The sequence below is a fragment of the Euphorbia lathyris genome, chromosome 5, assembly GCF_963576675.1.
Source record: "Euphorbia lathyris chromosome 5, ddEupLath1.1, whole genome shotgun sequence".
Lineage (NCBI taxonomy): Eukaryota > Viridiplantae > Streptophyta > Magnoliopsida > Malpighiales > Euphorbiaceae > Euphorbia > Euphorbia lathyris.
In genome coordinates this window covers 81,348,067-81,363,810 of record NC_088914.1, presented here as the reverse complement: position 1 = coordinate 81,363,810, position 15,744 = coordinate 81,348,067, and the positions used below count along the sequence as shown (strand labels likewise).

Sequence of the window (15,744 nt, the reverse complement as noted above, 5' to 3'; positions counted from 1 at the left end):
TATATTTTTGTGGCGTAATATTACCCCTCAATAGGCAGAGCTAATGTGGTGAAATAAGACGCCACAAAATCTAACTCAGTTGTGGCAAATAAACAGCGACACAAAAACTAAGTTTTTGTGGCCAAATTTTCTCCATAAAAAGTAACTCTGTTGTGGTGAAATAATTTTTTATATCTGCCAATGGTAGACAATTTCAATGTTATTCAAAATGATACCAAAATTATAATGAACAAAAATTAAATATATATAACATAAAATATAATAGTCATCAACAATTAAAGCACCACTTTACTTAAACTTGAAAATTGCAATACAAAATAGTTGCACTCTATAACTAGAACTTATAGAATGAGGAAGCATTTCAATGTAAACATAATTGTAAGACCATAATCATATATGGCATTAATTTAAAATAAATAGGTTTCCTTTTCCATAATGGTATCAAGTCAACTAAATAGTTTACGTTTCCAAAAGAAAATGATAAAAGTCCATGTATCGAAGTAGTTTAACTGCAAGAAGCCCAAGTGTAGAAACACTATCTTTCTCCACCTCGTGCTCGGAGAACTTTTACCGGACTTCACCTCTCACAGACGGTGGTGGTTTAAGATGTTTTATGAGTTGAGACACAACACATCACTCCACGATCATATTCACAATGTCCTCTACAAATAAAAGGAGACCAAGCTACCTGAAAAATAAATTTTAATCAGTATGATGCCTTAAAAAAATTACAAACCTAGTAATCCAACTTGTTTCAGTAAAGAATGAAAATCAATCCACACTATCATGCTAAACTGAACATATACCTTGTTTTGGTTATCCAGATTGTATGTAATTAGGACATTAGGAAAAGCAACTAATAATGAAAGATCTGAATTTCACATAACTTGAATGGAGCACACCTACTGATTCAAAAATATTAATGGCTTACCTCATATCATACAATTTAACTAAAATGACAACTATCAGGAGGACAAGGATAACCATAAAACTATAGTACAACTTCACATAAAATACTAAAACCTCATGTATTTAATTTCACAATGGTTTCATAGATTTTCTTGCCTGGACTAGGTACAAGTAAAGAAAATCAATGTAATAGCTATTTATTATACAATTCACATTATTCCATTATTTTGGCCCATATTTGAGGATGTAACCATGTATGATCACAATCAAACCATGTATGCCATAACCCATTCCATATGGCAGAACAACCAACCTTCAATAACCACTTTTTGTAATCTGAAGCAACCATTCAATTTCAGAACTGAAGCGAAAAACTAATAAAATTATTCATATCCATATGGTTATTCAATCTCGAAATAAACCAACAACTGCTGAGAATATAAACTTCCAAGGTAAGACCAAATAGAAGCAATGAGCTTGATATAATTTGAAATTGTTCTGCTACATCAATAATTGGTGAAACAAGAAAAAACAACATATTTTTCCGTTAGCGAAAGCCACAATGGTAAAATGATTCTTGTTAAAGAAATATGGCTTCACACTTCCAACTTCCAATTTTCTTTCTCAGAAACTTGTACATATTCAACATTTATCAAATAACTTTTGGACTCATCTAAATAGATATGAGAAAGAAAATTAATTGAAATTCTAGAGAAACAAACAGAGAAAGGATGATCACAAGCAAAGAATGAAGCCATTAAGTATTAAAAGACAGGCTCAGTTTCAAGAACACCACAAAGAAAGCAGTAAAGGCATAATAAAAGTCAGAACAGATTCCAAAATGGAAAAGAAACTAAAGGCCGATATATCAATCTAACCATAACCCTTAAAAAACTCTACCTTTCAGAATCCTTCGGCTATATTTTTTTTCTATTTCAATATATGTACATATGTTCATGTTGAATCTGTAATAAAATAAGAAACGAATAAAATTATCTCAAAATAGGAATTGAAGATAATGGCAATGGACTCACAATCTCATCTTCATCAAAGAGGCATTGGTTTAGGGGCATACCCAAAAACTAATGAAATTACTTTCCTAGGTTCAAAGTAAACTAATTGCTATTTCAAAAGAATTGAATGCTAAAACCATCAGAGTCAAACTCCCCAAACCCCTAATTAAAGTTTGTTTACAGGATTTGGAAATAAGAATCATTCTTCTTCATTGCCCCCTGCACTTACCATTTTCTTTTAGAAATTTAATGTACATAGTTTAACCAATCATTTTGAACCAGAGACATAATAAAGAACCCATTGTAATTACATCCAAACACAAGCACAAGAATTCTAGAGTGACCCGAAAAGGGGGAACTCAAGGATCCCCAAAATATACCAAAATCCATCAAGGTTGCAGACTATAAATTCAATACAAGCAAAACTCAAGGTAATTCACCAAGGGATTCCAAACAACCCCAAAGTGTCAAACTGGACTTATAAAAAACCCAGCTACATAATCCAGGAACACATAATCCAGCAACACGAAAGGCAACCAGAGCAAACCAAACACGGATCCCCACTTAAAGCCAAATTCATCACAAACAAAGGGGGAAAAGTCATCAATTTCTCTAAGTAACCAAGCCATTTTTTGATTCGGAAATATAAAATACATAAAGGCAACATCTGGCTCCAAATTTTTTAAAGAGCTCATCTTTAGCAAGCAACAAAATGACCTATTAAATAAATTGAAAAGGGAATCGCAAGAGCACAGTAACTTCAAAATAGAATTAGAGAGTAAATAAAAATTTGGGTTTGCAAAACAATAAAAAGTTTACCTTATTACAGGTGGATTTTGAAGCTCAGATAAAACAATTTTGGGTTTGACGGAGCAAGTTTCTTCAAGGAAAAACGCATGGAATAGAAGCCACTGCCGTTTGAAGCTGCAAAATCAGTGAGATCAGAGGACGGAAGATGCGAAATCACCAGTGAACGATCGTCTCCATTTAGATCGTAAGACAAAGAGATGTTTGCTGCCATTGACAGTGAAGAAAAAGAGAGCCATTGTCGATCGAAGAAAAAGAAACGGCGCTAGAGAGCGCCCAAGAGAGAAAAAGATGGATTAGGTTACAATAGAGAGAGAAATAATCACGTTTTCTATAGAATATAATAGGGTTAAAGTGTAAAAATACCCCTGACATTTTAGGTCACGAGCAATTTTATCCCTAACATTTAAAATTGTGCAATTTTACCCCTAATGTTGGAAGCCAAGAGCAATTTTACCCCTAACGTTAATAAATTGGGTCAATTTGAGAAATCATTCATAGTGTCGGAAATTGAACGAATTGATATGCAATTGGTGCAAAATAATGAAAAAAAGACTATATTTTATAATAGTGTCGGAAATTGACCCAATTTATCAACGTTAGGGGTAAAATAAACGTTAGGGGTAAAATTGCACCATTTTAGACGTTAAGGATAAAATTGCTTCTGACCCAAAACGATAGAGGTATTTTTATACCTTAACTCAATATTATATTAAAAATGAAATATGTATCATTTGAGTATATAAAATATTTTTCCTTTGTTTAGGCGGTCAAAGTTGCGGATCTTTTTTTCATAAAATTTTGAAATTTTGTGGGGAACACCATAAATTCCCCACAAAATATATTTTTGTTTAGTGGGGACTTCTAAATTCCCCATAATATGTGCATTTTTTTATGGCGATTATAAAAACCCGCCACTAATATATTACTATATGTGGCGATTTCCAAACTTCCCCACAAAACAATCCCTTTTTGTGGCGAACACGATTTTCGCCACAAACGTCTTACATTTAATGGCGAATTAATTTCTCCCACTAATATTTCGCCACAAAAAATAGATTTTTGTTGTAGTGAAATGATGAAGCTAAAATTGCAAGTGTATGACTAAGTTCACAGAACTGCTCTTGTTTATCTAATATTATTGCTCTAACTAGTTCTTATGCCTAATGTGCTCCTGGTGTGGCCATCTCTTTCAATGCCACATCCTCTTCACTACTTTTAGATTCCTTCATCTTGGTAAGCTCTTCTTCCTCTTTCTCTTCTTCCTCCTAAAACTTATCAATTTCAAACTGACTTAGCAAACCAAAAATGACAAGGTTCCTTCTGAAAGAGAGAAGTTTGTAGGTCACAACTTGATGCAAAAGGTTTCAAATTTCTTATTTAACTAAATTAAGGTTATGTGTATTCTCTTAAATTAAGAGAGCAATTAAGGAGGATATCATGATTCCAATAACAAGAATAAAAACAATAATAACCTTGATAAGCTCTTCCTGCATCTCAATGTACCACAATTTTCTCCTCTCAAAAATAGAATCTTATGATGGTAAAGATGTAACACCAATAGTATCTACAACCTCATCAGGCAGAGAAGATAGTGTTGCTTGAACAGCTTCCTCTGGGTTCAACTTTCCAGACACAGTAAAGGCCATGCATAAGGTTTCAAACCAGAAGATTCACATGCAATTGAAATTTAGCATATACACGTGATCCATTTATCTGTAAGAAAAAAGGAGTAAAAAAGGATTACTAGGGTTCTCCAGATCACCTTGAAAGGATCAAAAGTGAAGATGGAACATAGTGATTAAGAGAGAGATTCAGCCAACCACGAAGCTGTAGTTAAGATCCAGGAAGATGACAAATTAACATATTGAACTTCATATTAACAGATCAACATTAGTAGATACTAACTTGGAAAATCATCTACAGAAGCAAAATACACAAAAGGCTAATCTCAGAAAATCACCAACGTGGTTTAAAGTTCATATTAAACCAAAACAGAAAATACTAAAAACACAGAGTTTTTTTAATAGAGCTGATTGAAAGCCTAAATAAAAATGAAACACCAAATTAAACAAGTCCATGACTAAAATTAATTTGATTATATCTGAAAACCTTAAATTCATTAAGCAAACAAAGAGCAAAGGAAACCCTTGAGGAATCAAAGTGTGAGGAAGTAACCAACAAATTTGGACGAAGAGCTCAATCACGTGAAAGGGTTTCAAGAAGTACATGTTTCTCTAGCTTCAAGTGATGGCCATCGGAGATGATATGGTGGTCTGCGTTGAGTGGTAGTCACACAGGTGAATTAGGTTGAGAGCAGCTTGCGCATGTGACGAATTGAGGGGTGGTTGAGAAATTCAGAGAGAAACAAATTCAAACTAGGGTTTTTGTCTGAAATTTTGGAGCATTTAGGGGAAGCCAAATTTGAGAAGGAAACGATTTGGATTTTTGAGTTTAGGAAATGAAATTTGTGGAGGGAAATGAAAGAGTAGGAAACGAAATTTGTGGGGGGAACCTAATTAGCATTTGGGCAGTAAACCCAAAACTTTTTAGTAAGCAGTTTATTTGTTAATATTCCAAATAAGGGTTTTATTTTTGCTATAAAAAAATCTATATGCCTTCTATGCTTACTTTGTTTTTTACAAAGTAAGCTTTACTTTATTTTTTTTACCCTTGGATAAGCTCACTTTATCAAAGTTCATCATCATCCAATGGTGGAAAAAACAAAGTAATGCTTACTTTGTAAAAAACAAAGTAAGCATAGCCTAACCCAAAAATCTAATAATGAATTTATTGGTTATTATTACAATTTATAATTGTTTATATTTTTCTAAAATAATTATTTTGCTATCAAAACCTTTAAATACGTGATTTATTTGTTACTATTTCAATTGATAACTATCTACATTTCTCTAATATAATTATTAATGGGTTTTAATTTTACTAAAGAAATAAAAATAAAAATGTTTTAATTTAGAATCTACATTTCTCTAATACAATTATTAAGGGGTTTTAATTTTACTAAAGAAATAAAAATAAAAATGTTTTAATTTAGAATTCATTAATATAAGGAAATTTTAGTAAAAATTAACAAAAAAGTGTTTTCCTTATTAATAGTAATAGAATTTATCCTTATTATATATATATGAAAAATATACTTTTAATAAGTGTTTTTTACACCCTTATTAAATTTTGCTTACAAATACTCATTTTTCTTGTAGTAGCTCATCAATCTCAAACTTTACTTTCACACCACCAACATCAATATAAAAGGAAGAACTATTTGATGACCCTCCCTCATAATAAAACAATGATTCAACCGGTTCTTATATACCAAATCACATATATCAGCATACTTAACAAAACAACTTTTCCTAAACAATCTCCACTTCTTTTTACTAAACCTTGATTTCATATATCTCAAAGCATGAATATCACTATCTATTTACACATAATATCCTAATTTCGAGTTGACTTGAAATATGAACCCCCAAGTTGACAAGAATAAAAGAGAAATAAACAATTAACTTAAAACAATTATCAATACAAAACATCACAAGGACATATAATTTAACACAACTTCAAACTATTTGACACAAATTCAGACAATTTAAAACAACTTCAAACAATTTCACAATATTTCAGATAAATTCAAACAACGTCACTTCTCCATAAAAAAGAATGACTGAAATTCAAAAAATCCATATAGAACCAACAAATAATAAATAATAAGAATATTACAGTTAAAACAAATTCAAAATGTTATTAGAAATAAAAATAGAGTAAGATTGAACTAAATGAAATACAAAAAATTGAAGTTAGAACCAATTTAACATAATTTCATGAAAACTTAAAACAAAATTAAATCGATTTCATCTAATATGATTCAATTTCAACAAATTTTGTTTACGTTTTGTAGGGTTTCATTCAATTTCTTCCGATTTTAATGTGATTTGCTTTAATTCATCCAAGTTAACATTCAACAAAAAGAATTCAATACAACACAAATAAAAACAACAAAGATAAACATAAAACTTATATGAAATTGATTAAAAAAAAGTGAAAAGGATATACATACCTCTAATTTTTTAACACGCGAAATTTCCTACCAATCAGATTTACATCGAAACTTTTTCACTTACTTCTTTGATGAATTATTTCTTAACTTATTCATTGTCTTTTCTCATAAAATCATTCCACTACCATACTTTTCCTTCTTATAAGAAGAATTGATGTTCTTCTCCATGACATTTTTCACATAAATTTCTTTATTTTCATCACCATGCAACTTTTTTCCTAAATCTTTCTTCTATTTTTTAAAAAGTCTATCACCATCCACAATATTTTTCCTCTTTCGATTCTTATCAGACAATCAATTAGATCAAAGGTTTATCTTCATAATGAGAATTAGAAAAAGTAGATGAATTATTTTTGACAGGAGTACTAAAATATAATTTATTGTCACCTTTAACCATTTTCGAATACAACACAAAAAGGAAAAGAATACAAAAACACACAATACAGGTTGGCTGCATAGGCGTCTGCCTGGGCCTCCGTTTGGAATTTGTTTCAAATTTGATAATTATTAAGACTCCTATGGTTAAAGAGTATGTAGACTTTGATTTATAATAAAATTAAGTGCAACCCTTTATTACCCTGCCTTTGGACTCGTATTTTGTTTTCCCCTGCCCTGAAGGACGAGCGTATGAAATAAAAGGGGGATTATCATTTACTTTTATTCCTGATTTTCTTAATAATATGAGGATATATGTTTTGTTTTTATTTTTATTTTTATTATTTATGATTATTATTATTATATAATTTTAATAATTATTTTTTTTCTTAAACCAAAATGTTAATATATATTCAATCTAAAATGACTAATATATATTGATCTACTCGTTACAATATATTTTAGGGTACAAGTAATTTTCACTAATTTACTCATACTATTGAGTTAATCGCATAACAACCTTAAATTTTTTATGGTGGGTATATTTATAAAATCAAAATGAAAATTATAATTTAGTAGGACAACAATTTATAAGAAGGTCTGAATGTTTATGGACCATTTCTTATGCTTAAAAGTAATATATGTATTTTTTATAGGCTTATGTGGGCTAGACTCAGTATTTGAGTTTTATGATGTGATTTAATAAAAAAAATGAGTTTGTTTTGAAATATAACATATGGAGTTAATTACATAACATATATCGATCAATTTTTTTTTATATTGGAGGCTTAAGATTTGTTGATATGTTAACTGCTAAATTTGGGGTTTTATTGTTTGACTTCACTATCAATATTCTGTGCTATCTGTTTTATAATTTGTATGAGAAGTATTGTGGGACTTTATTGGAGAAGAATAGTTAGTTTGCTGTGTAAGAAGGTTAGTGGTAAGTCTCTACTTGCTAAATCTTCACTCCGCTTGAAACGTTAAAGTTAAATTTAGCCTTTATCCCTTACTTATTTTACTATTTGGTATTTATTGTCTAGGGCCTCTAAAATGCGGGAGACGGCATTATACAATGTAATTGAAAAAAAAAACTCAATACCTTAAACAGTCAAAATAATAACCAAACGAAAAATATGAATGCAAACGATGGTCAACATTGAAAAAAAATCAAGTCAAACTCAAATAACACGGGAACAATAAATGGTATGAGTCAGATTTGGATTAACGAGAAATATATTGTGTTTTGTGTTTTGTGTTTTTTTGCCTTTTATGGGCTCTTTTTGCTCTTTGTAGTCATTTCCATCCCTTTGTGGATATTGTATTTGCTTTAGTTTGTAATCATGTAAGATTTTATTTTTCACATTTTGCTTGTTGTACTTTTTTTATGTTTTGTCTAATGAAATTACAAGCATTTCTCAATAAATAAATGGTATGAGTAAAAAAAAAAAAAACAGTACCTGAGAAATGAAATTTTAAAATACAAGCACGTGAGGAAAATATGGCAGTTAGCTAGCGAAATGTAACCGCAAATGATGGCATTTTACATAAACTCCTTTTTTTCTTAAATGACATGCCTTGACCCAATTCAAATCTAATCAAGCCCAACCTTTATATGGGCCTGACTTCAAACTACTTATAAAACTCAAGTCAAGCCCAATAATATATATAGCTGGAAAAAATATAGGGAAAATTACACAGAAATTCATCTTTTAAAAATTATTTACAACTACGTCAAGTTATAATTTGAGGTTATGTCAACCTGTTAAAATCATTACTTTATATTAAAAGGATTAGAATTTATAAATTAAAAGTCTAGAATATATTTTGTAGGGTTTATGATTTATGAATTAGAGTCTATAATTTTTAAACTATGGTGTAAAATCATAATATATAGAGAATAATGACATATTAAGAATTAAGTTTGATGATATGACTCAGTTGTAATTTTGTAGTTAATTATGATATTCATGTATTTGACCCAAAAAATATATCATAAAATCTCTAATTTATTAAATCATTGTCCTGCCTAAACCTTAAAACTCCGAAACTCTAAATCCTAAAGTATTTTATAAAAATGATTTATTTAATTTGTTGATATAATCATAAATATTTTTTTAAAATTGAATTTCTTTGTAAATTTCCTTAAGTTGTATGTGTTATTCATTATAGAAAGATATTAAATGGAAATATCTGGAGAATTATCTCCGGTTAGTTTCAGCCCATGGAAAAATTAGAGGATTTGAGCGATTTAGGCTTGACAGTTTAGCCATTTTAAAAGATGGGCTATTTATATAGTTTTAGCCCATGTTCATGTATAAATCTTCAAAAAAGGTTGTGATCTCTAGGGGTGCAACCGAGCCGAACCCTAGCTAGGTTCGGTATTGGCTCATTAATATCTCGAGTCGCACCCTCTCGAATCGAGCTTTGACGAGCTTTGACCAAGCCGAGCTTTATTCGAATCTGACCGAGCTTTAACCGAGCCGAACTTTTATCGAGCAAGAACTTTCACCAAATTCATCATACATGCATAGAATAAGTAGCGTAAAAAAATAGAAAAGCCTTATGTTATACTCTATATAAGTTTAAAATATTTATAAAGAAAAATAATCATGGTATTGTCGAGATTCTAGAATAGTATATGGTACTTGTGATCGGAAAACACAAGCTCGGAGAAAAATTTCAAACAATGACATATATATTAAACTTTGTAATGTATTTTATTTCTTATCAAAACCTAATTATCTCGCTAAAGACTCAAATGTCTAAGTTTTTTTTGTGTCTTTTTTGTATGGGTTAAATCTTATTTGAGTTGTGAATTGTGATAAAACTAATAATAATCGAACCTGCTCGCGAGCTTTCAAACCGAACCTGAGAAAGCTCGAACTCAGCTCGTTAGTACTCGAGCCGATCCCGAACTCGAGTCGAACCCTATCGAACCGAACTTTGATCGAGCTTTTACCGAACCGAGCTCGAATAGTTTGCAAACTACCAAGACTCGTTTGCACCCCTATGTAAAAAAGTTTTTTTTTTTTAGCAAGAAATTCGGGGGTCCCTTCACTCAAATGCATGAAACTAGTACACCTATTGTAAAAAATTTCAATAAAGCACAACATTCGTAAAGGAAACAGAAATGGAACAAATATCGACATAAACTTTAGTAAAATAAAATGTCCAGACAACATAGTGCGATTTATAAATAATGAAAAAGTTTATTTTAAATTTACAAATTTGCTAGGAATACAAAAGAAACCAAAACATGCTCTAAATTACTCTTTACCTATAAACAAAATCTCGTCTAATTTAATATATAAATCTTGATGCTAAGTCATAGCTAGAACCATAATTTCTTCAATCAATCACATGAATTAGTGTTCTTCATTTTTTCTGATACATGTATTTGTAATAGATATACTGCAATATGATCTGCATCATTTCTTGTTAAGGCAAGCATCTCTAATATATATATCGACTTGTAAAATTAAATTGTATATGCTTTACGCACAAAGTTATCTGTGCACCGAGCATATAGTATAATGTCATATTATACTTTATCGGTTAATGTATAACTTGACATTAAATTATTAACCCAACACGTAATATGACATTAAATCATCAGTCGACGTAGAAATAACATGGTGCGTCGGGTTGTATACTATAATTTCTCGTATTCTGGGAAGAAAGTTAAGAAAAAAGGATACAAATAAGTCAAGTGCCACGCAGACTGCGGCATCAAGCAGCCATGGCATGTTCGCTTTGATGCTATCCCATTCGGTTGTTCTTACAAGAATGCTGCATTAATCAATAATAAGTATATATGTTGATTTTGTGGTATCCATTTGAACACTAGAAGTCAATTTAAATTTAATACTATCAGCAGTTAAAACAACGTGACATCATCTACGTGGACGAAATCAGTCCAATCTTGTAAAAAAAAATCGAGTTTATAAGACTTGACGTCACTGATAAGGAATATAAAGAAAAGAGAGATAGTTCTGAACCTGAGAACGTAAGTGAGATTAGCCACCAATGCAAAGACGAACATTAAAGGATTTAAGCCCTGTATACACAACAATGTCAAGTTTAATTAAAAGAATTAATGGATAATTAAGCTTGGAGAATAACTAGTAAGGAAAAAGATTCAAATTGGCCCTCAAAGTTGGCATGAAGGGCCAATTTATCCCAAATCAATTTTTGGGCATTAATTCAGTCCTTAAAGTCGGCAGTAGAGTGAAATTAATCCATAATTAAATCAGTCCTGAAAGTATAATATATTAGTGTATTGATAGTATGCACTGACACATAAAATAAAGCACCAACGCCAAAGTATTTTACGGATACATAGAATATAATAGTTTTTAAGTATAAAGATAGATTTCGGGAATTAAAGATTAAACATAATAAAGTTTGAGTATTAAAAATATATTATATTTTCAGAGCTGATTTGATCATGAGTTAATCTGATATTTTCTGACAACTTTAAGGACGAATTGATACTCAATTTGATTCGGACTAAATTGACCATTCATGTCTACTCTTATGGTGAATTTAAACTTTTATTCCATTAGTAAGAGTATCAATTACCTCTACACTTCCTCTTTTAATCTGGTAAAAGAAAAGAAACAAACTGGGATTAGAAAATTAAACAAAAGTTAGAAATTAATTAAGGAATAAATTAGTAAAATCATACATTTAACCATATTTGGGGAATTCGTCCACCCATATATATAGCTGCCATAAGCCATCCCAACCACTGTCCGAAAGCACTGTGTTCCACCTCACTGCCTTCCTGTCAATAGTATAATAATATAAAACAAATTGTCGTGTTTCACCTAGTGTGTGACTGACCAAGTGAATTTAGTCGGTCACCGTTAGATTTAGAAGGTGTAGATCTGAGCCGTATGATTGTTTTAATCTCGATTATAATAAAATCATAATCGTGTTATAAAATTACTGTATAAAATCATAATCGTGTTATAAAATGATGATCATACTTGAAGAAGCCTTGTCGTGGTAAATCCAACGTAAGCATTTGTGAAAGCTTTGGTTTGTAGGGGCAAGTTCACTGATGCTGCTAGAAATGTTCCATATCCTGCCTGTAATATAGGTAGTACATTTCAACATTAACGAAGTTGTCAGAACTCGAACCTAGTTAAAACCTAATTATAGATCTTATAAACGAAGTTTTCAGAACTCGAACCTAGTTAAAACCTAATTATAGATGATATTATATATCTGATAGGAAAGGCTTACGGATCTTGGAATGGGCCGGGGCTGGGAAGTAGTTTTAGGTGAGGCAGTGGCAGCTTCGTCATCTGACGATGATGAGTCATCACCAAGTCCCATAACTGAAGGGCCACTTCTGGCTGCTCTAAGGTAACTTCTAAATGGTGGTGTCCCACTTCCTGCCATTGATCTTGCTGATCTGTATTTACATCAAATTAATCAATAATATGTTGTTAATTATCATAATTAATTTACAAACACCCAATTAATTAATTAATTCAATAATTACGTACGTGTAATAAAAGAATTGACTACGAGGTCTTGCTGATGAGCCACTGGGTATAGGAATCTCTAAATCACCTGACTTGGCTCTTAATGGTTTTTTAGCATCCTCATCAACCTAATTAATCAATCATTAATTATTAATCATTTTTTTTCAAAAATTTTCAGATGCATCTTAATGAGCAGGTGAATTTGCTCATTCACCGTTAGATCGGCTTATTAAATCTAAGCCTCAGGATGCTTTGAACCTCCACTTTAGGATTCTAATAAGTCTAGATCTAATGGTGAATGAACAAATTCTACATTCTCATTAAGCTGCATGTGATCAAGACTGTCCCTTTTTGTTAATTTCAAAATTGAAAAACACAAAAATGAAATTGAATTAAAAAAAAAAAATTACATCTGGGTCCTCTTGGGTTTTCGTGCATTTCAACCATCTGTAAACATGGTCATAGTACAAACCCTGCAACACCAATACTATAGTACTGGTTGTGTATAGCTGCAATTTTAAATAATTAATGATTAATCAGATTAATGAATGATTAAGCAATGTATTATTGTAAAATAAAATTAAATAAAATAAGAATTTTATGTTTTGTTTATATATGGGAGCATGGGCAAAAGTGTTGTTTATTACATGAAAAGCAGACTATTGTGGACCATGGAAATCAGTGATAATGACCAAATATATTCTTTTTAATTTTTATTTTTCTAAAAATAAAACGCACTTACAATAGCAGTGTAGAACTGGGTAGGCAGCTGCATCCACAGATATAAAAAAAAAAAAAAAAAAAACACAGGAATATTTATCATTATTGAGATTTAACAGATAACTTAGTTTATAAATTAAAAAGAATAAAAATGCAAAAGGTAGCAAGCAGACATAATCCATAATCTAGGTACCAAACATGAGCTTTAACAGATTGCTGTTGTTTTTATCCATTCCTTAATTTCTTAGCCTAGCGTATTCTTTATTTATTTTCTTTCTTTTTTATATTATCCACCACACAAACAATCTCTGCTCCAATAAATTTCATGAAAATATAATTTATAGGGACTCAATTTAACAAGCTCGATACCCTACTCGTAAATTCCCCATCGGCAGTTCATGCTTGCTAGCAACTCGTTAATTCTATTAATGAAATTTGCCGACAAACAACTCACTCACTATGTCCATGTGAAATTTCTTTAACACTAAACTATACGGTTAATCTATAAAACTAAAATTTACACAAAATTATGTTGTTTTATATTTCCCCATTTATAGAAATACTATTACTAAAAAAAATTCAAACCAAACTTATTTACGAGGGTGTTCATGCGTCCGGCCAAGCATCAACGAGAGTTGTGGCAAGGATTCGAGGAGGATCGGGCCCAGTGAGTGGTGAATGAAACATATCAATGTCCATTGGCCGTGGGCTTCAAGTCGGCGTAAGAAACGCTATAGGGGGATAGGGGGACAGGGTCACCTAACGGATCTCCATCAACCTTTGGGCCAGCTGTTGGGACTGCTTTAAGCAATTTACCCTAGTCCACTAGGGACTAGGAGAGTCGGACATCTGATACTTGGGATGTCCGTAGAGTGGAACCCCTACGGACGGTTTGGGCTCCCAAGTTAGCCCATAGTGCGGATCCCTTGTGAAGCGAGGTTTAACCACAAGGAGTCCTTATGGTACATATTGTCAACAAACGAATTGAGCGGGATGCTTGATGTTCAAAGGGAATAGACCTCTTCAGTAGGAGTTGACTGACCGAGATTCGGGAAAATTTCAGTGCCACATGAGGCTTTAGTTTCGAGTTTGTTATTCATAAACTTGTTCATGAACTTATAACTGAGTCCGTTTGCAATCTTTTGAATTAAGTTTTGGTGAGCTCAAGCTGGGGTCACTTATAAAGTGAACCAAACACGGTCTAGCTTTTATCGACCGTCGGTTCATTTAAAGTCAGAGTAAAAACAAAATTATATAGACATATGTAAAATTAACCCAACCTAGCAAATCTGTATTCACAGCTACTTGAAACAACAACCTATTGTTATCACACCCTTACCCCTACTAATGTGGATAAAACTCTAGAAAGATAGATTGAGAGACTCTAATACTATTATTTTTAACCCCAAAAACAAAATCAACTGATAGAAAAAGCTAAATAGTACTCTCTCCGTTTTTTATTATATGACGTTTTGGACTTTTAAATTTGTTCATTTTTATATGTCGTTTTGTATTACCAATGTACTTTTTATAATACTTTCTCTAATTTGCCCCTATTTATTATAAAAGAAATATAGTTATTAATACAAATTATCTTAATTAAGTCATACAAATTAATAAGAGAGAGAAATTTTATATAGAAAGTAGAGATGCAGGAGAAAAGTATTAAGGGTACATTAGTCATTTTAATAGTCTCATTGCATTGGTCTTGATGAAAAACCTTAAACGACATATAAAAAAGAATGAAAGGAGTAATTAGTATCATTTTTACCGTGGCTGGCTCAAGAAAACATCCGAGGAGATTAAAGACATCACTGCAAATAAACAAAAGTTCAGTGGGTTAATGTGTGAAGAATCAAAGATAGGAAGGAGGTAAGGAAAAGAGAAGAGATAAGAACGAACCCAGCAACCCAAGTGAGAAGAAAAAGAAGAGAAACACCATGGCTAGATTTGGTATGAAAATTGGTGATAATTTGAGGAATTTCAGCAACACCCCAACAGATTAAACTAATAAAACCAAACCCAAAAGAGAAGTCATCTTTAACATTACAAAGACAATCTTTGAAGTATCTGTGAACCCATCCAACACAAGCTTTTTGCTCTTTCACACAGTAGCTAAAAGACATTGCCACCTCTTCTTATTTTCTCTCTCTGGAAACTATAAAATAAAGTCTCTCTTTCTCACTTTACTAGACGCCTAGACTAACTATATATAATACTAGGACAACACATGGATATGGAGCTTTAGTTTTAGGATAAGGTAACAAAAAAAAAGTCTTAAACTTCTTGGAATGTAAACAAATGGGATAATAACATTTTCAGTGAACTACATGAAATAGGCTTA

General features: G+C 31.4%; 1 protein-coding gene and 1 long non-coding RNA gene across 4 annotated transcripts; both read right to left on the bottom strand.

Moving 5' to 3' along the window:
* Nucleotides 1–284: 284 nt before the first annotated feature.
* On the bottom strand, nt 285–5,243 carry LOC136230342 (uncharacterized). Of its 3 annotated transcripts, XR_010689347.1 has the most exons (4): nt 4,959–5,243; nt 4,205–4,445; nt 2,742–2,994; nt 285–688 (listed from the first exon to the last, which is right to left on the bottom strand). It is a non-coding gene; the product is annotated as an uncharacterized lncRNA (long non-coding RNA). The 3 variants fall into 3 exon arrangements; XR_010689348.1 differs by having other exon boundaries at nt 2,742–4,445; nt 4,908–5,243; XR_010689346.1 differs by having other exon boundaries at nt 2,742–4,445.
* Nucleotides 5,244–10,355: 5,112 nt separating this feature from the next.
* LOC136228870 (vacuolar lysine transporter YPQ1) lies at nt 10,356–15,578 on the bottom strand. The gene is made up of 12 exons (XM_066017357.1): nt 15,303–15,578; nt 15,172–15,214; nt 13,423–13,449; nt 13,091–13,189; nt 12,702–12,808; nt 12,436–12,607; nt 12,177–12,278; nt 11,873–11,971; nt 11,767–11,787; nt 11,184–11,242; nt 10,884–10,974; nt 10,356–10,608 (listed from the first exon to the last, which is right to left on the bottom strand). The coding sequence occupies exons 1-12, from the start codon at nt 15,524–15,526 to the stop codon at nt 10,561–10,563; spliced, it is 1,092 nt and encodes a 363-aa protein (XP_065873429.1). The 5' UTR covers nt 15,527–15,578; the 3' UTR covers nt 10,356–10,560.
* Between the last annotated feature and the right edge of the window lie 166 nt (nt 15,579–15,744).

Coding starts and splice junctions, on each gene's coding strand:
- LOC136228870 (XM_066017357.1), bottom strand. CDS start 15,526: ATGTCTTTTAGCTACTGTGTGAAAGAGCAAAAAGCTTGTGTTGGATGG. Junction 12,809..13,090: donor AAACCCAAGAGGACCCAGAT/GTAATTTTTTTT, acceptor TTGATTAATTAG/GTTGATGAGGATGCTAAAAA. Junction 11,972..12,176: donor CCACGACAAGGCTTCTTCAA/GTATGATCATCA, acceptor TACTATTGACAG/GAAGGCAGTGAGGTGGAACA.